A 25,816-nucleotide genomic window follows, 5' to 3' on the forward strand; every position below is an offset into this window, starting at 1 on the left:
CTGTACAAAACGAAGGGATTTTAGGTTAACAAAGAAAATATATTTTGTAGAGACACAATACAAGAAGATAAGAATATTAATACATTTGGTTATATTTGATTATGTAAGTGTCATATGAAGAAATATTGACTGTTAAACTGTAAAATACATTTCCAGGGACATTACATCTTATATAAGACTGAGGAATAAGAACTCTCTTTTTCAAAAAAAAATCTAGCTAGACTAGTGTAAAATTTGTATTCAACTCCAGCAGCACTTCAAAGCACTTTTAGAAGTCCTTTAAAATCCACTCCCTGAGCATCCACCGCAAGGCAGGTACACAGTGCGTTTCAATGCATCGCTAATGCAGTGATCCTGCCAAGTTTCAGCACTCTAAGACAGAATAAGGATGATAGCATTAAACTGCCATCACTGGAAGTCTGACACTCTAGGTTAACACACTGATAAACAGAGACGCAAAGAGTAAATACAAATTAACGTTGCCTGTAGCAATGGTGTCCCGAGTTGCATCCTGACTCCTTATACAAGTAACAGAGTTGTAAAAAGTAAAGGGACATCACAAATAATGTTTTAGAAGTTAAAGTAAAAATGTGTCTCAATATACTGATTTTAAATCCATCACAATTTTACACTGAAATTGATTTCATTGGTGGCTTTAAATCAGTAACTTATTTTTAATAAGGACATGTCACCAGTGAAATATATAATATAATATATATATATATATATATATATATATATATATATATATATATATAAAATATTTTATTTTTTTATCAAGTAAAGTAAAAATGCACTTTAATATATAATTAGAACCTCAAATTATATTATAAAAAAACTCAAAATTCTAAACTTAATTTCCACTTTACCACTACCCAACGATTCCTACTTGGCTGATCAGTGGTAGATGTATGAATGAAGTTATAGACATCACAAAGACTATTTATTAAAACAGTAAAAGATCATGATTAATTATTTGTGTACAACCTAATTAATACGCAAAAGTATATTTTATCTGTGAAACCCCATGACTTTTTAAAATCACAGTGGGGACCCTGCATGTCTGTGAAAGAAATGCCTCGCTGAACATGGCTGATTTCTTGAAAAGAACATCACTGGCAAACTTGGCAAACTTCAGACAGCAGTGTTGAAAACTGTTATCCCTCGAGACAAACTGATGTTTAAATTGCACTTCTTTCACAGGGACACTTCTTTTAAAAGGGTCCTAGTGAAAGTTTCATATTACACGCGACAGCATTTCAACACAGTCCCGCAGGGAAGAGCTTTAACTTGTAGATGCTGATGTTCTGCTGTCTGCAAATGAACTTAACTCAGATTCCAGAAAATTCGGTTGCCAAGAAACCTCAGGACAAAACATTATGGGAGTGAAAGAGAGATCAGTATTGACAAAGACAATGGGTATCTTATTAAATCTCAGTTAAGATGGATCTGGCTGGTAGGTGTGGACAAGGTCAGGCCTGTTTGCCTGAAAACTTTAAGTCAATTAACTGCTTATATAGGTCAGAGAGCAAAACATGATCTAAGGTGTGATTTCAATCATGCAAACTTGAGGAAGAGTGAAGTATAAACAGAAGCTCGGCTGGACAGGGAGGCATAAAATAAATGAGCTGAGCAAGATATACTGAGGGTATTGCCTTGAATTAATGATAAATTGCCAAATCATTTTTTAATCTGTGATGTTAAAGGTAATTATATTCATATTCATTATATTTAGTTCATGAAAATGACCATTTATTATTAATTAACTATATTGGTTGAAATTATAATTTTTAACCTTTCAACCTTTTTTTATTGCTTTGGAATTAAAAAAAAAAAAAAAAAACCTTACCAAAAATACCCATTGCTCACCTTACTGGCCTTGAGGATGTTTATCTGCTCCTCATAAACAGTGTCTCTGTTCTTCTCCAGGAAGCCGTCACACTGATATTCAACCTGCCAGTGGTGACATAATGCCACAAGTTTAACTCATACATCAGAATCACAATCAAAATAACTTGCTACATAATTTTTGTGACCCAAATCTGGCATGAAGAAGAATCAGCCATTTTTGTTGCATTCTTCGTGCATTATTAACACAATCATTTGGGGCTTCAATGAGCAGATTTGCCCTAAAAACCCAGCCGTGCCAAAAACAAATAGCTAATTTCCACAAAAAGTATGCATGTCACGTCAATTTCAAGTCAAGTTCAATTTCTGATCTGTCATCTTGCCAATCAAAATGTTCTGTTAAAAGATAAAAAATCAACTGGGTTTACAATTTAAAGCATGAAAGCCTGGTTTATTTCTAAGAGTTTCAATAAGTCGTAATATCGTAGCATCCCGAGCCCTATAACACTAAACTCCATAATATAAACTGAACCCACCTTATCTGCAAAGTGGACCACAATGAAAGACCTGTTGGACATCCTAGGCTTTTCGAAATGTCCGCTACTTGAATGCTTGCTGTACAACTTCTGAGCCCAGTTTTGATCCGTTCCTTTGGGAACCTGTCAGACGCAGAAAAGAAAAATACTTTGAACTAGTGAACTGAAAATATTATTTGGGTTACCTGTAGCAGAAATAGCATGTTCACCCTTTTGAAGCTGCTCCGACTCATACTCAAGAACTTCAAAGAGCTGGGGTGTTTAAAACTAAATGAGATGTGCTGTTCTAGAGATCTGTGCGGGATGGAGTTTTCCATCTCCTCCTGCAAGATTATCTAACGCTCCCACCTGTTTTCCTCATAAATAGGTTAGATTTTATCCTGCTCGAAACGGTCACGTTATGTCCCGTTCCTGCCCGCAAAAGCCCATTGGAAGAGCTCTAAGCTAATTGTTCAATTCCAGTCAGGTTAGATTCACACACACACACACACACACACACACACACACACACACACACACACACACACACACACACACACACACACACACACACACACACACACACACACACACACACACACACACACACACACACACACACACACACACACACACACACACACACACACACACACACACACACACACACACACACACAAGATCTCCAGTTACAGATTTCTGCGCAATATTATTAGATCATTATATTTTGCAGGGAGCCGACAAGACTCGTTTCGTTCTCCCACTCCTGTGTACATATCAGTATCTTCCCTCCCGCATCCGCACTCAGCAACTCAAAACTTGTCCCACGCCGCACTCTGTTGCATCGAATGCCGCGGGATTGCACACCTCTCAAATTTTTTTTTATCAACTGTTTTCCCTCTGCTCGGGCTCACCTTACACTCCTCATCAAGAAGGTCCAGGATACCAAGCTTGGCTTCAATGAGGTCAATGCACGGCTGGTTATCATAGAAATCAATAAGTGTCCAGGGGATCTGCTCCTTCATATACTCTTCTTGCTCCAGTTTAAACACATGCTGCATGATATATGATGTATATGTATTAGAAAAATGCATTAAATAATTGAAATGCATTTATACTTAAATTAAATACAGCCAAGAGTCACAAAAACATGGATCTGTTATGCTTTTAATGTGGAATTTGAAATGAATGTGCTTTTGTTGTTACTGAATGAAGTATTTTATACTGTACAATCTATATAATTCTAAATGCAATTGTGAAAAAAGTGATATTGAAAGCATTTTGAAAAGAAACCCTTATATTTTTATACATTTAATAATATAATTAATATATTAATATAATATATAAACTCTTTAATTTACTGTTTACAATTGAAAAAAAGATGTTTATTATTATTTAACAAATAATATATTATTTAAAATAATATAATGAGACTATATTTTATTATAATTACAATATTTATCCAGTATATTAAGAGATATAAGATACCATATATCTAAATGTATAGCATAACAGAAGTGACTCAGATGGCAATAAACATGGATCTCTATTACTGACCGAGTTAAACTGTTGCTGTAGTTTCTCATTGGCATAGTTAATACAGAACTGCTCAAAGCTGTTGATCTCAAATGTTTCAAATCTGTTGAGAGATGAAGACGTGTTAGCGGTGTCTGTTAAAAGCATCCAGTTTTCCCTGAAAACAAACTTAACACCTTCTGTATTTCCCTCTGCATCCTATAGCTTGGCACTTCTCTGCTTATTTACTCTAGTGCTGATCAATAAGTTCCCTACTTTAAGGAAGTAATTAGTCCCATGGCCAGAAAGGCTTATAAGCAAATGCTGACTCTAAAAACTCAATGAGGTTTCTGCTAAGGGAAGGTCAAAACATGAAAGACGGCTTCCTGTGGCCCACAGAGACGTATTACTCTACCATTCTGTATATAAGAACCCAGGAAGCTAAGTTCTCCAAATCCTTACAAGAATGGCCTCTCATAATCAGCAAGCATTACCCGTAAATATCCAGCACCCCAATGAAGGAGTGCTGTTTAGTCGATGTATGCAAGGCCTTATTGATGTGCTCCACAATCCAGTCAAAGAGATGGGCGTAAATGTGCTTGGCCAGGGCGTCTCTGGCATTGGCCGCCTGGGCATGCGGCATGTTCTTCACGTAGGTCTCAGCAGTGGTGACCAGCTTCCTGCGGCACAGCCAGTGCTCCATCTGCTCCTGTTCTATACCGAGCAGCCGACAGAAATGATGCAGATTAGTGTCATCCCTCTGCAGGTGAAAAAAAGAGATTGCGATTGTTAAGGCAAGCAAAGAAGAGTCATCTGTTTAATGCTTATATGCTAAAACAGTCACACTTCAGATTAAGGTCCAATTCTCACTATTAACTAATTTAACTACAACTTTTGCCTCAGTAAACTCATAATTACTGCTTATCAATAGTTAATAAGGTAGTTGTTAAGTTATTACACAGCACTGTGGAATACTTGATTCTGATTGTTTAATCGCGCATTCCAGCGGTATGTTATTCCCAGATAACAACCATCAAAAATGAATAACACACCGCTCATCCGGGTACTGCGAGTTATCTTGACCAGTACTACTTATATGTTTAACGCTGTCGTTGACTGCCTGGCGCCATCTCAAGGTGGCTGTAAAAATCGACTTCAAGGGTTTGCTCTTAGTTTTAAATATGGATATTTGTTCTTACACCAACACATCAATTCGAATCAGAAAGCCACTATTAACCCATCAGAGCCTTGTGGAGCACATTATTTGACGGACAGCTGCATTTTTTATGGACTTCAAAAACAACTAAAACTACTGCTTGGATTTACATTAGCCAGGACTTTTTAATAACTGATTGTATTCGTCTGAAAGAAGAATGTCATATAATACACCTATGATGACTTGAGGGTGAGTACATCATGGGACAATTTTCATTTTTGGGTGAACTAACCCTTTCAACATTCATTTCAACATATATGGTAAAAACAAATCTTCAGCAATAGATAAAGGTTTACAGCAGTTTGGAACTGTTTTTCTTCGCGGACACGTTGCGTAAGAGCTAAAAAAATATTTAAACTCAAGAAAATACATATATATTTAGTGTCTAATTTATTTGAGACATGTAGCCGTGTAATAACCAGGATAATGTACACCCAGCCAGGTGTTATCGCAGAATAAGACCCTTCAGAGTGATGTTATCTAAAGTGTTATCCAAGTAACATACAGTAAGACACACTATTTGTCGCACACTTACGTTGATATGGCAGGATTCTCCATCTCTCTCTGACACAATCCCCACGTTCCCCAGGTGCAAGATGGAGGCGATCACCTTAAAGATGCTCATTTGATGGACATCTTTCACACCTGCAAAACACACAATGCCACCATAAATATATATTTACGATTAACAATCAGTATGGCTTTGGTGTAACGTTGCAAAATCTTGTTTATAATCATGTTTATTGCCGTAGTTCTCACCAAGCATTGAAAGAGCTTCTCTCGTCTTCACAAGGTCCTCAGCATCATTCACGCCCTCAATGAAAATGTTCTCACCGAGAGACGTGAAGGTAAATTCTTCTGCGCTGGCTAAAACATGAGGGTGAATGGACAATTTGAATGAGCAAAACTTAAAGACTGTGAGCGGTGGCTGTGGGCTTTAGGATAAATAAATAAAAAAATCATACCAATTCAAAAGCTTGGGGTCAGTAAGATTTTTTTAATTAATTAATATTTAGTGAGGATGCATTTAATTGATCAAATAGACATGTATAATGTTAATAAATGCTGTTATTTTTAACTTTTTGTACTTAAAATATCTAAAAAATATCACAGTGTCCAAAAAACTATTACCACAAAACAACATTGATAATAATAAGAAATGTTTCTTGAGCAAATCATCATATTAGACACTGAGACCCTAAAATTCAGCTTTGCCATCACAGGGATAAGTTACATTTAATTTTCAAATAGAACTTTTTATATTGTAACGTAACATTTTACAATATTACTGTTTTTATTGTATTTTTGAGCACAAAACATTAAAAAAAAATGATACAGAGCTCAAACTTTTGAATGGTATTGTATTATGGTAGGAGTAATTTCATTTCCTAACAATGGTATCAAAATATAATCAATAGAAATTCAACCTAATAATATTTTATATATTATCTTAAATATATTACATTTAATTAAATCTGATTTACATTTGATTATTTAATGAGAGAAACTTTAAAAATTCCAAATTAAAATATTTTGACAGTTGTATCATGTCTCACAGGAAGATATCTGGTGCCACAAGGAACACATTTTTAAGATTTCTGCCATCAAACTGTATATACCACCACAGGAAGTAACCAAACTAGTTTACTGGGACACTTACTCAAAGCAAGATCTTTAAACTCTGGCAGAGAGGATGAAGCACAGAGCTGATAGAAAATGTGGTAGTTCCTCTCTTCCTCAGCCTGCAAAAACATAAACGTTCAGAACATGGGAAAGCACAAGGGGCTACATTTAAATCTTAAAGCCTCCTTTCGGTGTGAGACGCACCTGAAATACTACTCTGGACTTCTCAAGCAGATATGTTCGCATGTTGGCACCGATGATGTGATATCTCTTATCAAAGCCAATCTCGATGTATTTCCCAAAGCGGCTGCTGTTGTCATTGCGGGTGGTTTTTGCATTCCCAATGGCCTGCACAGAAGGTTGAAAAAAGAGTGTTAATTATGGTTGATTCACTCTTTGGTTGGTATAATCTGAAACAGGAGGCTATCAAACAATGACTGATCCATAATAGAACATAATAAGGGTGGAGAGAGTTTCATAACAGAGGGTGTTACATGTTTGAGGAGGCAAGCCTAAAATCCGGTTTGCAGCATCATTTAGAAAGAGTAATTACTGTGATTCTCAGATTATTTGTTTGTGCTGGGATGTTATGAGTCACCTGTAATATTACTATCTCTAGGTTTGCAACCTAAGAGATCTTGCTATCACCAGTGCTCATTTCCACTGTAATGATATCAGTAAATTGACTCTGAGAATTGGCCACTCTCTTTGGACACAGATTATCTTCTTGAAGGGCACACAAGCCAGCTCTGCTCTTATCTGTTCAAACAGGCCTGCCGATTCTTGAGCTTAATTTCGCAGCCCAAGTGTGTCAGTGCCACGATGAGATGGAGTGATGAGAGAAGTGAGGGCACCTTTACAGCCGCTGCACACTTTGGAAGTATTTGGTGGCGCAAGTTTATTAGATTTAACACTAATTATTCTAGTAATGCATCTGTGAATTAAGTGGTTCTCAACTCACTGTCATTATGTAGTGATCTGGGAGGTTTTTCTAATACAGGAGAGTCAAAGCATACCTCCATGATGGGGCTGGAGGCCAGTACTTTCTCTTCGATGCTGGTGTCATTTGCTGAACCTCCCACTGTGGCAAAAAAGCGCATGGCATACTTTGCAGAAACTGTTTTGCCGGCTCCAGATTCACCACTCACGATTATCGACTGGTTCTTCTCATCTCTGCAGGAAAAAGTTCAGGTTTACATACTGAAACAGCATCCATATGAATATCTGAGATGATATGCGTGATTGCACCAGCAGCCATATCACTTTGTAGCCCAAGGCTGGTTTCCCACTGATTTCCCACCAAAACTAGTTAACTGCTGGAAGAGGTGTTAGTGAGGCCAGCAGGGGGTGCTCAACCTGTGGTGTGTGTGGGTCCTAACACCCCAATATAGTGATGGGGACGCTGTACTGTAACAAGCACCGTCCTTCGGATGAGACGTTAAACCGAGGTCCTGACTGACTGTGGTCATTAAAAATCTTCTCATAAAGAGTTGTGGTGTAACCCGGTGTCCTGGCCACATTCCCTCCATTTCCATGATTACCAATCTTGGCCTCCTAATAATCCCCATCCATTGAATTGGCTCTATCACCCTCTCCCCTCTCCACCTATCGCTGGTGTGTGGTGAACGCATTGGCGCCGTTGTACTGTGGCTGCCGTCGCATCATTCAAGTGAATGCTGCACACTGGTGGTGGTTGAGACCCCTGATGTGAGTGTAAAGCGCTTTGGGTGTACAGTAGTACATATGTAAGCTCTTATAAAATAAAGTCAAAATGAAGGGTACAACAGGCCCTGGAAATTGTGATATTTTTACTGGTCCCAAAATATGAGATAATCAGAATAATATATAACATTTATTTTGACAGCACAACACAATTTTTAATAAAAAATTAATGAAAGTTTGATTTAAATTAATTTAGCTTAATTTGTCATCATATGTAATTACTTTGAATATAAAAAAAAATTAAGTATAAATAAATCTTAAAACAACAACAACAAAAAACACATTAAAACTACGAAATTTTATTTTCAAAATTTAAATATACATATTGAGTATATATATATAAATATATATATATATATATATATATATATATATATATATATATAATATATATGTATATATTCATATACTCTCTCTAAATATTTTACAATTTAATAAAATCATACATATTTAAATGATATGATTAAATGTTTTATAAAGTTATCTCAAGCTGCATGGATCAGCGACATTTTGCAACGCATAGCAAAAAAAAAAAAAGGAAGCACAGGGTGGGTTTGGACCTAATGACTAAAATAAGAGGACACTGGTTGTGATGATGTATTATGTTTTTAACATAAAGGAAAGTGTATGCTTTACAGTCACATTTTGTCAGCTGGAGACATTTTGTCATGACTGCAGTTAACATTCTCCTCTTACTCTGACATCTCCAAAGCCACACCAGTCGCTCTAATAAAAGTCTATATGCACTAGACCTGGTTTCCCTCCTTCGCCTGAGCTTATTTTGGGACTTCAGCATAACACAAGTCATTAAGAAGTCATGATGTCTCAGCGTGGGATGTTTAGCTCAAGCTTAAACCTGATGTGCAAATGGCTTTGTCTTTTGTTTTAAGCAACAGAAAAAACACATGTAAATACAAAGGTTGGAATAATGATGCTGCGTGCACTGTGATTATCTGCCCACTTGATCCATTATTAAGTCAAGTGTAAATTTCAGATTACTCACAGCTTTCAAAGAGCATGCCGTCATTTCCTGTTTACAGCCAGTGGAAAATCACTGCTCTGAAACCTGAGCTCTTTATTACAAAACAATAGAGCTTAACCAACAGCTTCATCCTTTATTTGGTGCAAAAAACGTATTAAACTTTTCTTAAGAAATGCTTAAGCACAGACCTGGCCATTTGTTTGTACGCTTCCTCTGCCACAGCAAATATATGAGGGTCCATGTCCCCCATGTTCTGGCCGCTGTATGCATTGATGACTTCTTCTCCATAGATCTGTAGTTGCTCGTACGGGTTAATGGCCACCAGAACAATCCCTGAGGAGAGATTTACACCAGGTTTATACCTACAACTGTGCATAACAGTTAATATGCAGAATCGCATCATTTAAATCAGACAAAATCATGATGATACAGATAAATGTTCAAATATTTCTTCATGATTATAAATATCAGGTGACATCAATAATCGTATGATGTCGCAGGAAGCAAAATGACGTTAATGGTGTCACCATGGTGTGTCAGTCTAAAGAGGGAACACAAAACAGACACACGTCTGTGAAAGTGAAAAGGAAGAGAAAAGACATAAAACATCAAAGAACAATTATGAGTCAATGGGCATTGTTGTGACCTGACAGAGACGATGATGGGAATCATTCAGTCATTACAAAGCTCAACAGACAGAACCAACAATAAAACAGGACAAACAAGAGCTGGGCAGTCTTTAGACTAGACCACAAATATCTGTTGGTGTATAAAACAGCAGATACACTCTTCTTGATTGTCTGACAGGACACGTCATCCAGAGTTTGGATTCAACGTACGTTACATAATATATCTTATTCTCCAGAACAACATTTCATTAACACACCCACAAATAAAATGCAATCCCAAAATTTCACAACCTATTAACATGGCCATGTTGTCATAGGGACAGAGTAACTAATAGAAACACTAAACGTGATGAGTGTAGACCAAACGGAGACGCTGTCTTTGCTACTCTCCAGTTAAGCCGGTTGACCTTGGATACCAAATTACAACATTTAAAGGTCCCCTACAAATCAAAGTTGAGGTAAACAGTCACACATTCAACATTCAAAATACCTGAGAACAACAACTGAAGGAGTTTGGTTTTTAAACATGTAATTTGAAGTCACTTAAAGGTAATTATATTCTTAATAATCTAATTATTTTAATAATAATTAAAAAATGAGGGATGCCAAAATATAGAGAAAAGGATGGCGTATGGTCATTATAAAATCTATAAAACGCTAGAAATGTTTTTATTTACATTTTTTTAAATTATATGATTAAATGAGACGAGTAATGTATCATTCTTTCCTTTAATTTCATTTCAATACATTTTTAACTGTTATTTATTGTTTTCTTTTATTTGTTTTATTCTGTATTTATTGGTTTGCATGTAATTATATTAAAATTGATATTACATTTAATTAAATACATTTAGTTTTATTAATTTTATAATCTATTCATTATAATTTATGTTATTTGATTGGTCTCTACTATTATTTTCTCTCTCAATTACCACTGTGTATAAAATAATTTATATATAAATTGAGGAATAAAAGTTCTGCTGTCCACCCATCTAATAACTTCCGTCATCCATCCATCCATCCATCCATCCATCCATCCATCCATCCATCCATCCATCCATCCATCCATCCATCCATCCATCCATCCATCCATCCATCCATCCATCCATCCATCCATCCATCCATCCGCTCATCAGAAACGTTTTCTTCAAAACACATGCAAACACAACTTACCACAGTAGGTGTAGATGTGATTGGACTCGAGGAAGCGGACCTTGAGGTTGTGGAGCACAGCGGGCTCGTGGAGGTAGCTGAGAGCAGTGAGGTCATTCTCTCCTACCAGAATATCAGGATTCCGAAGAAATGGAAGAGGATTGTCTTTGGGACCAATTGAATATTCTAACGGCTAGGAATAGAGACAGCAATGCCATTAAGCAGAAACAGTAGATTAGACATGGATTGGATTCAAACCACAATGTGAAATAATTTTGAAAGCCGTAAGAGTCAAAAGTATCTTTTGGCAGACTGAAAGTGTGTTTGTAATGCATTGCAGGCACAAGAGCTTCAATAAGTCATGCTGATCTTTATTTCATCTACTGGTTTATTCAGGTTTCCCCAACATTGTTTTTTGATAATACACTTGAGAATATAGCGTACAACGTCCCCTCAAAGGGCCTGCACATCTTACACACCAAAACATGATCAATGATTCATACAACACACTTTCCTCAGTGCAGTGAAACCAAATCTAATGCAGGAAACATTAAGATCTAGATTATGATCTGGTTTAGTTCACAACTGCTGTGTCATGACAGCTTTTAAACCCACCATGATTCAGCCTGCCTAAAATCACTACTCAATCCAATTTTACCTGAATAAACTCTCAGGCTTTGCCCAAATATATATGATTTTTTCTTTGTTAAGGTGCGACTCAATGAGTTTTTGGTTTGTTTGTAGTTGAAGATTTTTATAAAATGTTTTTTCCACCAATTTCGTCAACTATGTGCAATTTACTTTTTGTAATATGAAGTTTAAATTTTCAAATTCCTTTAATGTTATGCTATGTGACTAAATTTCATACATTGAAAATCCATTAAAAAATATCTTTGCTTTAAAAACTTTAGTAAAATGATTTAAACAAAGGCTGAAATAAACACAATTTTAATGTGCATTGTGTGAAAATTATCTATATACATTTTTACACAATTACAGTTGATAAGATGACAAATAACTTCATCCCAATAAAACAAATGTATTCTTCAAAAGTGAGTGTACATTTACCAAGTGTGTGTTATGTACCCCTTAAATATATAAGATTGGTGATTTGGTTGACGGTTAAGGAGGACGCAACATGTGTGTGTGTGTTAACTATGCTAATAAGGTCATTGCATGGCACTCTGTAATGATAAATATTTTTATTTAATATTATTTTATTTTATTTAATTGTTATTTTGGCTATGGATTGTATTGTTTAATTCTGTTTACTGCCATAACACCTTAATTTCCCCTCTGGGATCAATAAAGGAAGTGTGAGAATAATAACAGATCTGTACATTAAGTCGTGAATATCGGGTTTGGAAAGCAAATTAGATTTAGGTGCAGTGTGAACACTAGACTCTTTAATAAAAATCTCATTACAGGATAAATATCTGATTAGGTAAAAGAAGGGGATGGTGTATGCTCACCGATTCATCTTCCAATTTGAGGTGAAGCACTGAGTCCCCCTCCTTATAATCCTTGATGATTTCGGCCGACTTCCAGACCTCATCTGGGTCAGGGATCCAGACCCGGGTGTACTAAAACACACAAAAATATGTTTTAGTAAAAAGAAACCACTACCATTTGGCCATAAGTTCAATCAACACATATCAAACAAAACACAGCATAATAAAAATAACCACAATCATTGTTTCACTTATTCATGAGGACACCAATACAAGCAGTCATTCATCTTCTCATCGAGGAACAGACAAAACTGAATAAAGCTGAATACAGAAGAGCTCCAGTGCTTTTATCAGCAGATTCTGTGTATAATTGGAGCATCAGCAGTACAGGCTGAAGAGTTCAGAGATAAATTGAACTGCAGTAGGGTGTATGCAGACTCTGTACAATTTGCCATATCCTTCAAATAAAATGCAGCACCATGTTATTTAGAGCGGAAGATTACTCAAATGGAAAGTACGTGTTTAGGGTTGACTACCCTGAAAAATGAGACTAAATTGTTATCCTGGGTTATTATCTTGCTTCACGTTTGGCACTGCTTATAATTTACCCAGGGTTATCAATTAATCCTGGGTATTCATAAACTGACGTTTCAAACTGTACCTTCCTATACCTGGGGCTAACATCCCTATTTGCATATTTGCAGTGTCAGTGTCCTTGATTGGACGAATGGCGCACACCGTAGGCTTACATAAAGGTTTTAGCATAGCGCATCTTCATATTAATCTTCACTTCACATTTATACAATGTGGACTGTTTCCATATCTATCCAAAGCACGTTTATACAAGTTACGCAACTGGGTGTCCATTGCTAAGCATCTAACCGTAACATTTCATCACAGCAGCATCGTTTCACACGGCACAATATTAGCACCGCAATGCTGGGTTAACACCTCTAAAGTGCCGATGCAGGGCTTTTTTTAAACCCAGAGTTAAAAGCAGTGTAAAAAACCTTATGTTTGAAATTTCAAGAATTATTATACCATCACATAGCCTTAGAGTTAGTAGATTAGTAGCTGCTGGACAACTATTTGTCCATCATGATCCATGACCCAGAAAGAGCTCTGCAGAACCTAGCAGAGGACTAATAGAGATGGATTCTCATTCAGTAGCCTTGAGGTTTAACCAAGATAAGGTAGTGTAGGCAATTTTTTAACCAAGATAAGGTAGTGTAGGCAAAGGTAGTGTAGGCAATTTTAGACACGCTTGCAATCGCAAGCTAGCTTTAAAGGCATAAGATCCCGCCCTCCCTTCAGAGCGTCTCGAAAGCCACACCTCCTTCGAAAGACAAAGCACCATGAGCTGAGAAACGGTGTTAAATTATCTCATGGCTCAAAGCACATAACATTACAATAACAATAACGTAAACAGTCCATCTAAACTTACAAAACTCTAGTTGTACCACCTGACCGCTGCAGATTCATTCTGTCGTGGATAGTGTTGACATAGAAATGCATAAATACGAATTTGAGGACATGAACGGCTCTGGGTAGAATGTCATGAGTTGCCATCTTGAAATTATGGTTAAGACATGGCATGAACGCAACATAAGCTTGTTTTTTCTGGTTCAGGAGGAACTGTAAAATGCAGCTTCTGTGTGGCACTCTGTGACTGTCTGTCTACAATTTTGCATAGCCTTACAGAACAAACTGTTGATGTGTGATGTCTGCGAGGTCTCAAAAAAGTTGGAGGTAATAGAACAACCCTCTACAATGAGTAAATGTTCACTCTGGGTGACGTAATATCTATCATTAGCTATTGGCTAATAAGTTATTAGATTTTGCTCGCCAGTGTGTGTGTTAGAGGCTAAGAATAGAGTTTAGCATAGATATATTTTCACTTGCTGAACACTGACTGAGCGTGTGTGAGTTTTTCAGCTCATCTGACAACATACTGTAAACTAGTCTTGGAGCATACTCTGCAAGAACAAAGAAATTTGTTCCGTTTTCTCAAGGTGGCAAGAACAAGAACAAAGTTCGTTCTTGCCAGTACATTCCATACTATACGAGAAAAGCAGGTGCCGAACATCTGCGTTTCTCTGCATTAACCCCGTCCTCTTTAAATGTATGACAAATCACAGCATAATTCTCGGACACTAGAGGTCGACCGATTCAACGGATTTGCAGATTAATCGGCACCGATAGCTGATTGGTGGAACAATCGGTTATCGTCAAAAATCAATACCGATAGTTTTTCCGGTTTGCGTCCATTGCGGGAGCGGCTGAGAAGGCTGCTGTCATTACACAGTAGTCTACGAGAGCTCTGAGAAGGGTCTGCTGGCATTATATAGCGCGAGAGCGGCCTCTAGAGGCCAAATGAAAAACTATCACTGTTTACATTAACACGGACACGTGAGGCTGCTTGCTTCACAGCACACGCTGCACAGAGCGCGCTGACACGCATCTGACGCGCGTTTAAAACAGCGAAAGGGAAACGGTATGAATACAGAACACTTCTGTACATGTTGCCAAATCATTATAAAGTTTTTTTTTGGTGACTAGATGCTTTAGCAGCGAAAGAACAGCAGTATGTACTTTACTTTGTCGTCGAGGCTGAGAGAACGCTAACATTAGCAGTAACATTTACCTCAAGCATTTAAAGCAATGTAACTTACTAGGTGATGTAAGAAACCAAACTGTATGGTCATGCATCCGACAGAAATATAAACACATCAGAAACGCATTTGATTTCAATACATATTTTTTTATTTTGATAAGAAAACCGTCAAGTGTTCTAAAAAAGCAAACTGTTTGGATTTATACGAGATAACACTTAATATAATACAGTAATCCATTATATCCAATATTCCATTTGTAACATTAAGTAAGGTTAATAAATGCCTTAGAAGTATTATTCATTGTTAGTTTTATCTGTTAACCTTTTTATGCACTTTGAACTAACATGAATGATCAAGATACAATTGTATTGCTCAACTATTATTACAGAGTGTAAAATGTATATTGCATAACATTCGTGTAAGCTAGCTAAATAAGCGAATAAATCCTTGTTAACAAATGGGACTTGCAGTCTGTTACCTGACATTCACTTACATGTTTCTAGGTTATAGCTAAAGAAATATTTATTTGTAATATTTTAACGTTTTAGTTATTTTCTGTAGATTTTTTTCCTGTTAGTACTTGTCATTTTAATATATTCATATTTACATATGCAATTTAGAATTGCATAAGTAAATATGATTAATTTATTATTATTATTATTACTACTATTACTATTATTATTTTTTTTTAAATCTAGTAGCTTTTTAAAAACTATCGGTCGATTAATCGGTTATTATAATTTTAATCGGCAAGCGTGGTCCAACCTAGCTATCGGTAAAATCCACTATCGGTCGACCTCTATCGGACACCCTTAAGAAAAAAGTTCTGCTCAGACGATGTGTCCAGAACAATCTGCGACAACTCCCAAACCAGGGCTGCGAGAACAAATTGATGTAATTTTGTTAACTCTGGGAGCTAACTCTGGGAGCTCTGGGAACGAGATTTTTTTTCTCTGTTCTTGCTAAGTATGTTGTAGCCTTTACATGCCACTAGGGCTGTCATTTTTGAGAAAAATCTCATTTGAACGGATATCAAATATTAAGCAATGTATTCAAATTTATTCAAATAAATCTACGAGCACCTACGCTACAATATGTTTGGAGCGCCCTCTATTGGATGAGATGGCAAACAATAAATAAAAAACAAACTGTCTATTCATAAGCCGTTTATATACACACATATTGAAAGATTCAGTGGACTGTTTACATGAGACGTTATCTAATCCGATCTGGGGTTTACATGTGCTGACTTTCAATCGGAATCTTTGTGTGACATGCGCACAGTTTGTCTGCCGCATCAGAAACGTTGACGCTGTCCTCTCAAGCTGGAATGTATTCACGGTTGCCATGGCAACTCTCAACGGGCGTCAGGACATACACGGTTTTATAAAAGCTATTTATTTGTTGTAAAGTGTAAAAATCATCTCAGAAAAAATAAATTCTTTTAAATAAATCCAGGCTGTGTCTGTGTCATTATTCCAACATTTTCTTCATAACTTCTTACGAAAAAGTTTACCCCTCAGAAAAATGAAGTTTCCTCTCTTGGTAACAGCCTGGTGCGAGCGTGGCACTCACTCTTCAGCTGTGGAGGCGCGCTGTATCAGGTCACATAAGGACCCACACTCAAGAGTAATCGGGTCAGGTTGTTTACATGGTGAAATTTTTCATTTGGTTCTTTAAAAGGTGTATCCCACCGCTCTCAAACCGATTACAATTTCATTTGGTTTGGGCATGTTTATTCTGATTGAGGTGTTTATATGATGCATTTTCATGTGGATTGGACTTTTAAAACGATTACAGTGCTCCATGTAAACGCACCTATAGACTGTAAAAAATACGCTACATGGCACTTTAAAAACCGGATAGTTTATTTATAGTCCGATTAAGGATATTTTAAATCATGTTCGAATGCATATTCGAATATTGAATAAAATGTAAGAGCCCTATACATGCCACGCAGAATTGATGCGCTACATGTTAGCAATATTCATTGTTGAATTTTCCTGTCAAGATACCAGAGTTAATTTAGAATTATTCAGCTTTTAAGAACAAGCAGAAGATATGCCTTTTTTTCCAGTAGTGGGCGAAACTAATGTAAACGTTTTGTTCTATAAACTACTGACAACATTTTTTGCAAATTCCAAATAAAATAAAAAAATTGTAATACAGAGCATTTATTTGCCGAAAGCAACAACGGGCCAAAAAAACAAAAAAGATGCAGTGTTGTCAGACCTCCAATACTGAAAGAAAATACGTTTATATTTATTTTTCACATTTTATTCACAATACTAATGTTTTCAGAAATCAATATTTGGTGGAATAACCCTGATTTTGAATCACAGCTTTCATGCGTCTTGGCATGCTCTCCACCAGTCTTTCACGTTGAGTTTGGGTGCCTTTATGTCACTCTTGGTGCAAAAATTCACACAGCTCGGATTTGTTTGATGGCTTTTGACCATCCATCTTCCTCTTGATCACATTCCAGAGGTTTTCAATGGGGTTCAGGTCTGGAGATTGGGCTGGCCATGACCGGGTCTTGATCTGGTGGTCCTCCATCCACACATTGATTGACATGGCTGTGTGGCATAGAGCATTGTCCTGCTGAAGAAAAAAAAACAGTCCTCAGAGTTGAGGAACATTGTCAGAGCAGAAGGAAGCAAGTTTTCTTCCAGGACAACCTTGTACATGGTTTGATTCATGCGTCCTTCACAAAGACAAATTTGCCCGATTCCAGCTTTGCTGAAGCACCCCCAGATCGTCACCGATCCTCCACCAAATTTCACAGTGGGTGCGAGACACTGTGGCTTGCTGGCCTCCATCTAACCATTAGACGACCAGATGTTGGACAAAGCTGAAAATTGGACTCATCAGAGAAGATGACCTTACTCCAGTCCTCTACAGTCCAATCCTTATGGTCTCTTGCAAACCTCAGCCTGGCACTTCTTTGCTTCTCATTGACGAAGGGCTTTTTTCTAGCTTTGCACGACTTCAGTTTCGAACTGTCCTCGCCGTGCACTTCACCCCAGCTGCCTTTTGCCATTCTTTTTATAGGTCACTTGATGTCATCCTATGGTTGTTAAGTGACATTCAAATGAGTTAGCGGTCATTCCAGTCAGTGGAGAGTCATTTTCGCACTCTGCTGCTCTGTAGCTTTGTTGTCCCCAATGTCTGCTGCTCGACCTTGCTCTTATGAACCACCGTCTTTGAAATTTTGGAAAATGGATGGAAGCAATCCGACGCTTACTGTTTCCCTCTGCCAGTAAAGCCAGAATTGAAACCTTCTTTTCCTCACTTAAAACTTTCCTTTCAAACTTTTTTGGCATGGTCAATAGTTATTTTTTGATTACAATTACTTTTGAGGTACTACTAGCATTGTTTTTGCCATCCACCTGGTCCTACTGCAAGAGAATAGTGATGACCACAATTTTTTTTAAATACTTTAAATATTTTTTAAATACTTTTAAATACTAATATCAACATACACTGGAATGGAATTGCCATACTTGTACAGATGCTGATTTAAGAAAAAAATGTAATAAGTGTATATTAATAAGTATAATATAATAAAGTATATTAGTCTGGAGACTAAACTAAAAAATGTACTAGTCAATTGAGATTCTATTGCCAAGGTGTGCATAGAAGGTTGTGGAAATAAATGTTTCAGGCAGGACAGAACATGGTCAGACAGAATGCAATGTTGGATGAACATTTTTCGGTTCTGAGACTTCCACAGAAAATACATGTACATGTTTTAATATTTAAACCACTTCTATTATTGATTGCTATCAGAATGTGAAGAGAGTTTCAACCAGTACAACAAAAAGTGGTCAAGTGCCTACCCTACCTATAAAGAAAGAAAGAAACAGAGATTCATGAATCAAAGAAAACTAAGATACCACTAAATGATAAACCATTGTATCTTCTGCTCCTAGTGATGCACAATGTCTCAATGTTTGTGTTGGTGATAAACAGAAAGCAAGTTGAAGGCTTAGAGTATGTAATACAAGAGAGCTGTTATCACTCCTGAAGGCAGTAAGAAGTCGGCTTCCGCTGGCAATCTGTGTGAGTTTGAGTGTGTAAAGAATACGGCTCTCGACCTTCAAAAAAATCCACAAAAGAAACTCAGTGGGTATAAGCCACCAAAAGAGCCGCAAGTTTATTAGAAAACATTCAGTTAAATCCACCAGTTTGCAGATCAGCCTTAACAAATTCTTAACTAATAAATCGTGCTCTCAAACTAAGCAGCAACCAGTCAAACACTGCTGTAAAGTCCTCAGTGTTCTAGCTGGAATCGAAAAATTGAATGTCAGGTATTAATATCATATAACTGTCATATATAGTTCACCCAAAAATGTAAATCTGTCACCATTCTTCCTTGAGGCCTTCCAAACTATGACTTTCTTACTTCTATGGAACAGAAGACAGTTTTTTTTTGTTCAATGGTGAACAACATTTTATTTACAAACAACATTCAACAATATTTATCAAAAAATATAAGCATGAAAAAAAAAAATAGATGCTCATTTTGAGATTAGATAATTACATTCATCTTTGTTATTAAATGATTAACTGTTTTTAAAGATTAACTTTAAGTGAAGGTTTTAAATAAGCATGGGTAAATAAATATCCAATATCAACTGATACAGATTTAAAAATAAAGTGTAATAAAAACTATATGGTACAAATATATTATGGATCTATTAAGTGATTGGTTGCATCCTATCATCACCTTCTTAAAGGGCACCTATTACGCCCCTTTTTACAATATGTAATATAAGTCTAATATAAGGTGAAGTTTCAGATCAAAATTCCTAACAGATCATTTAATATGCCCTTTGGAAAATGGCAATTTTGGGGTTGAAGAAAAATTAGGTGTTCTGTGTGTGGCTCCTTTAATGCAAATGAGCTGCTGCTCCCCACCCGAGAGGGCGGAGCCTATGCATCTAGTTCACAGCTCATTCACAGCAGTGAACATGAATGAAAACTGAAAGATGATATCTGTTTGTTTTAATGATCATCTCTATCGCAGACACGTTCATGTGACATTGCAGTTCTTCATCATCATGAAATATTAACTGCATGCGTTTTTAAAGCCTTATCGCTCTCAGTTTAAACACACACACACGCTCCTGTCGCATGCGCACAGAGCTGGATGTCAGTGCATCCGTGAGTTGTCTATTAAACTAGACTAGTTCTCTTGCATGCGTTATTGCGATTAAACTGTGAAATGCTCACAAGGTTAAGTCAGAAACACACAAAGTTCACATGATGGAAAATTATATTGTGATAATTTTTTGGGGCCATATCGCCCAGCCCTAAGTGAAAGCAATTTTATACAGTACTTGCTGCTATATCTTCTGTTACAATGAATCAAACACCATAGGATAAACAGAAATTCACTTACACTTGACTGACTGAACTTTAGTAGCTTTAATAAGAACACATTTCTTACTTGAATGCTGCTGTTAATGCTCTGGCGGAGATAAACATGGCAGGCTGTGAACAGCTCAGCTACAGCTCTCTGAGGGAGGGGTCTGTGCTAGTATGTCAGTGTCCATTAAACACGTGTGGGCGGGGCCTCTGCAGTGCGATGTCACACTGCAGGAATCTGGAAATGGCTTGTCCGGAGACACCGCTTATGATTTATGGGGATTAAAAAAAGGAGTGAGTGGATTTTTACCATTATAAGGTGGTTGTGTACAAACACTGCCAACACACATTTATGTTCAGACACCTTATAAAAGTGAATTTTACATAATGGGTGCCCTTTAAAAAAATACCAAACATTCAAAATCTAACTTTTGACATCGTTCATATAGGGGTGTGAATGTCACTTATACTAGCATTCACTTAAACATAAAAAGCAGATAGAGCAACCATTCACTACCATGGTAGGGAAGAAAAAATACTATGGTAGTGAATGGTTGCTCTATCTGCTTCGCTACAAACATTCTTCCAAATATCTTCTTTTGTGTTCAGCAGAACAAAGAAACTCATACAGGTTTGGAACAACATGATGGTGAGTTAATGATGACAATTTTCATTTTTGGGTGAACTATCCCTTACCAGCTGAAACACTGGCAAGTAGCAAGAACACTCCACTGTATCTACTTTGACAGTGTGTGTAGTTTCAAAACTAAAGGTGCATTAAAGACATTAAAGGTGTATTAAAGAAAAGTTACAAGGGCTTTGGTCATTTTTTTATTATTTTAAAGAAATTTGAAATTAATTTTTTGTAATGAAGATGTATTGTTTGTATGACAAATGTTATAAATGCAGATGATACAACGTGTTTTCACTTGTTTTTTTAATCCTCGCTATAACATTTTGGAACTAGTTCAACAACAATTTCTAGTAATGATTAAAACAATTTAAAAATGAAACCCCTAATTAAAAGCTGAACTAATTATAAAACTGGTTGAGTAAACATACATTTTAAAGTAGAAGTCAAGTTTGAACCAACAAAAAATTATTAATTCAATTAAATTTAAAAAGAATTGAGCAATAATTTAAAAATATTAATTCAGGTAACAATTTCTAGAATGAAATATGAGTGAACATATAAAATCTGTGGTACTAGTTACTAAATAATAATTACTTCAAAGCACTAGATTTTTTTTTTTTTTTACAGTATATAATATATACACACACACACACACACACACACACACACACACACACACACACACACACACACACACACACACACACACACACACACACATTAATAGTTTGACTATAATAGTTTATTAGTTTCAGTAACATGACTGGTGTGGATTCCTGGAGGGAAAAACATCCACAGAACTGCAGCACAGGCCCCTAAGTTTTGTGCAGTTGTCATCCATATACAGCATCTGCTGCAGTATTTCAATGACTAAAAATAAAGGGATAGCCTATTCTAAAATGTCTAACATGTAAAACACTTAAAGTACCTCATATGAAAAGATGAAATTCAGTGTAGACCGTATTGAGGATGCATACTATATGCAGGAGAGCATAAGAGCAACATGAACACAGTGCACTATGTTGGTTCTCTATGGGAAAAAAACGCTGAACGAGAAATTGCGTGTTGCGTTTATATTCCAGGCTCACCTGCTTGATTTTAATAACTGACTTACTACTTTAGTACAAACCTGGTAAAAATAACATCACGTGAAAACTATGAAATCTATAACTGTGAAGGGACACCTCTGTCCGGGTACGCCTCTTAACTCAAAGGCTGAACTTTGCACGGTCTTCTCCATAGAAGTCGCTCCATATCACAGCAGTCCCAGCTGACAACAGTGATTTCAACCCTAGTTAGAGGCAGAGTGATTAAGAGATATGCATTGATCATCTGAAAGCGCATGCACTGTTGGAACGGCAATCTCAAAGTCAAAGCGAAAACAACATTTAAAGTCCCAGTGAACCGGAAGTAGCAAGTGAGTTTTCTTCAGTGCTGTGACGCATTTCCAAGTGAAATGGAATATTGAACAGAGGGCAGGGTTTGACCTCAGCGCTCCTCCTCTCCACCTCCCGCTCATAACAGACGAACAGTAGAGGGGAGTGGTTACGCATTTTAAACCGCAAGCCGTCAAACTGCTGTCATCTGAGAAGGAACGACGTTTCCAGACTGGAAATTACTTTTCAGATTGTGCACAGATTAATTGTTCACCCCAAGACCTTTAATATATGCTAACAAAATAAATAGCGTCAATTTTGACTTCATGAGGACTTTTAGTAGTATGATTGTTCAAAGCATTTTAGATGGTTTAATTCTTATATAGTGCATTAATAGCGGGAGAGGCAGGGTACTATATAGGCACCGTGACAGATGCTGCCTGACCCTGTATTGAAAGCGTGAGTAATGCGTGAGGGGGAAAAAATTAAAAGTTTACAGAGTTTCAATGACATTATTATATTAAACGACTATATGTTAAATATAATGTATAATGATGTAATGGGGGAATATATGTGGGTCCTAATAATAATAATAATAATAATAATAATAATAATAATAATAATAATAATAATAATAATAATACTATATAATAATAATAAAAAACTAAAAAAAAAAACCTCTTGGTTTAAAATATCGGGATATATATCGTATCGTGAGTTCAGTATCGTGATATATATCCAATCGTGACACGAGTGTATATTGAACAGTATATGTCACACCTGCTTTAAACAAAAATATGATAACTGTCAGGGCTAAACTTCTACAGGTCACACCTGCAGCCTGATCAAATGCCTATTTAACTAAAAATAAGAAGCAAAAATTAATGGAAGATCTCACTGGGATCATATCGTACAATCCGACATCAAAAAGTATTAAAAAAAATCACAGCTACACCCAGCTTTAGAGTTTGGCCTCATCTGATCTGATCTGACACAATGAGGACATACTTTAACCGAGCTAAGTGAAATGACGGGACGTACTGAACTCAGACAGTCTGTGCTGCGCCTCAGGTGGAATCAAAAAGGAAAACTAAGAGCAAAGATTCATAGAGACACAGCGGAAACAGAGATATTTCGATCGAACAGCAGGGGTCCTGTCTGGATTTGCAGTCTGTTACATCAGTGTTTCTTTTAATGATTCGGTGTAGCGTTCCGACTGTTCACAGCTACAGCACAAAATAAGGCTTAAGAGACGCAAGAAGCTTGATGATAACAAGAGCTGATAGCACTGACTAATTTGAAACTTTTTAATTGAGCCCTCTGCATAATTTTCATGGAGTGGAAAACAAGCAAGACAGGACTCATAGGTCCAATATTAGCAACAAATAAGTCACAATTTGCTACCTGCTATTGCTAGACAGTGGTATTTATAAATTAGGGCGCAATTTACAGGACAAAAACATGTAAATAATGATTTTCTCATCCTCTTAATTTGTCACACATTACATAATTTAAAATAGTGACATTTATTTTGTAAAACAAGTAGCTTTTCTTCAAAAAAAGAGGCATTTATAACATGGAGTAGCATTAGTTCAAGTTATTTTTCAATTTTACCAATATACAATATATACTATACTGTATATACAATATATACTATACTTGCTAAAAGTTTGTGGTCTGTATGACTTTTTTATTATTTAAAAAAATACAGCAAGGATAAATGTGTGTGTACACTGTAAAAATTTTTATTTAGAATTTAGAATTTATTTAGAAAAAAAGTTACCTGGTTGCCTTAAAATTTTGAGTTTATTGAAATTAGAATTTTGAGTTAATACAATGAACATTTTTTGAGATTCGATAACCTTTATTCAAATATTATTAAAAGATTTTGTAAGCATTTTGGGTAATTGTGTGTTTTTATTTCTGATGATGCAGTGAAACATTTTCTATTTTCATGATTGATCAAAATATTAAGTTTCTATTTATTAAACAAATTTCCTTCATTGTATCAACTCAAATTTTTAATTTCAATAAACTCAAAATTAAGGCAACCAGGTTACTTACTTTTTTAAGTTAAACCAACAAAAACCAACCAATTTTTTTACAGTTAATATATATATATATATATATATATATATATATATATATATATATATATATATATATATATATAAAATATAAATAATAATAATAGTTTTTAAAATAAAACATTCTGTTGAACAATTCAGAATGGATTACATTTTCTATAAAAATATTATTTTTATATGTATTATTTTTTTATAATATTACAGTTTTTTTCTTTACTGTATTTTGATCAAATAAATGCAGCATTGGTAAGTATAATGTGGATTTTTATATTATATATATATTTAGCAATGATGGTTTCATGTATGCCCTCTCTCACAGATGAGTATGCACAAAAGATGCACAAATACACTGAAATATGGTTTTTAATCTTATCAGAAACTGCCACTGGTGCTAAAGTACAGTACGAGTATAGTAGCCTTCATAAAAATCTAAATTCTATTTATTCTATTAATTCTATTCTCTAGAAAACTGAACAGGACCTAAATAATGAAGAATTGTCTGTTGTTTAGGATTGTGATTTGTAATTGGAATTTATCTAAAGCCTGGAAACTACCGATAAAATTTAAATCATAAGATTGCTGGGTTTGTTAAATGAGCAATCGTGCAGATCAAAATAAACCTGTTTTAACTGTAATATGAACGTGTTCAATAGAAGAAGCCTAAAAACCTGTCTATTCAATAACAGTCAAAAACACACACACCGCTGACATTCAGGAACTCTGCGTAAGTAAGAACGAGGAATTTGGGGCAAGTGTGATTCAAGATCATTTCATAAGTTTTGCATTTCCTCTGCTGATTATTATTATTAGCTACAAGGCAAGCTGAAGGAAACGCAGTTGGGAATCTCTCCTGAGTTAACAGACTTCAAATATTAAAAGACAGTTTCACCAAAAAAAATGATCTTATGTTATTCCAAACTCAAAGTGTTTCTCTTCCATGAAACAAAACTTTTTATGCCATTTCTTTAATACAATTAAAGTGAATAGCAACCTTCTAGAATTACTGACTAAACAATAGATTTGTCCCATGTGTAAAATGAGTTCTGCTAATAATGACAGATATTAGGAAAAAACCTGGCTT

The 25,816-nt window shown here is 35.9% G+C and overlaps 1 protein-coding gene across 2 annotated transcripts in view; it reads right to left on the minus strand.

Moving 5' to 3' along the window:
• The window catches only part of myo5b (myosin VB), a 67,978-nt gene that overhangs the window by 23,710 nt on the left and 18,452 nt on the right, over positions 1 to 25,816 (minus strand). For both annotated transcript variants that reach the window (XM_067422853.1, XM_067422852.1), the window contains exons 2-14: positions 12,675 to 12,785; positions 11,224 to 11,395; positions 9,610 to 9,754; positions 7,734 to 7,890; positions 6,922 to 7,065; positions 6,755 to 6,836; positions 5,854 to 5,961; positions 5,630 to 5,739; positions 4,373 to 4,638; positions 3,921 to 4,002; positions 3,278 to 3,418; positions 2,385 to 2,507; positions 1,870 to 1,953 (exon numbers count right to left, since the gene is read on the minus strand). In XM_067422853.1, coding sequence (XP_067278954.1) covers positions 1,870 to 1,953; positions 2,385 to 2,507; positions 3,278 to 3,418; positions 3,921 to 4,002; positions 4,373 to 4,638; positions 5,630 to 5,739; positions 5,854 to 5,961; positions 6,755 to 6,836; positions 6,922 to 7,065; positions 7,734 to 7,890; positions 9,610 to 9,754; positions 11,224 to 11,395; positions 12,675 to 12,785 — 1,725 coding nt within the window. The remainder of the gene's footprint in view (positions 1 to 1,869; positions 1,954 to 2,384; positions 2,508 to 3,277; positions 3,419 to 3,920; positions 4,003 to 4,372; positions 4,639 to 5,629; positions 5,740 to 5,853; positions 5,962 to 6,754; positions 6,837 to 6,921; positions 7,066 to 7,733; positions 7,891 to 9,609; positions 9,755 to 11,223; positions 11,396 to 12,674; positions 12,786 to 25,816) is intronic.

This window comes from Pseudorasbora parva, chromosome 18 (assembly GCF_024679245.1).
Source record: "Pseudorasbora parva isolate DD20220531a chromosome 18, ASM2467924v1, whole genome shotgun sequence".
NCBI classification, from domain to species: Eukaryota; Metazoa; Chordata; class Actinopteri; order Cypriniformes; family Gobionidae; genus Pseudorasbora; species Pseudorasbora parva.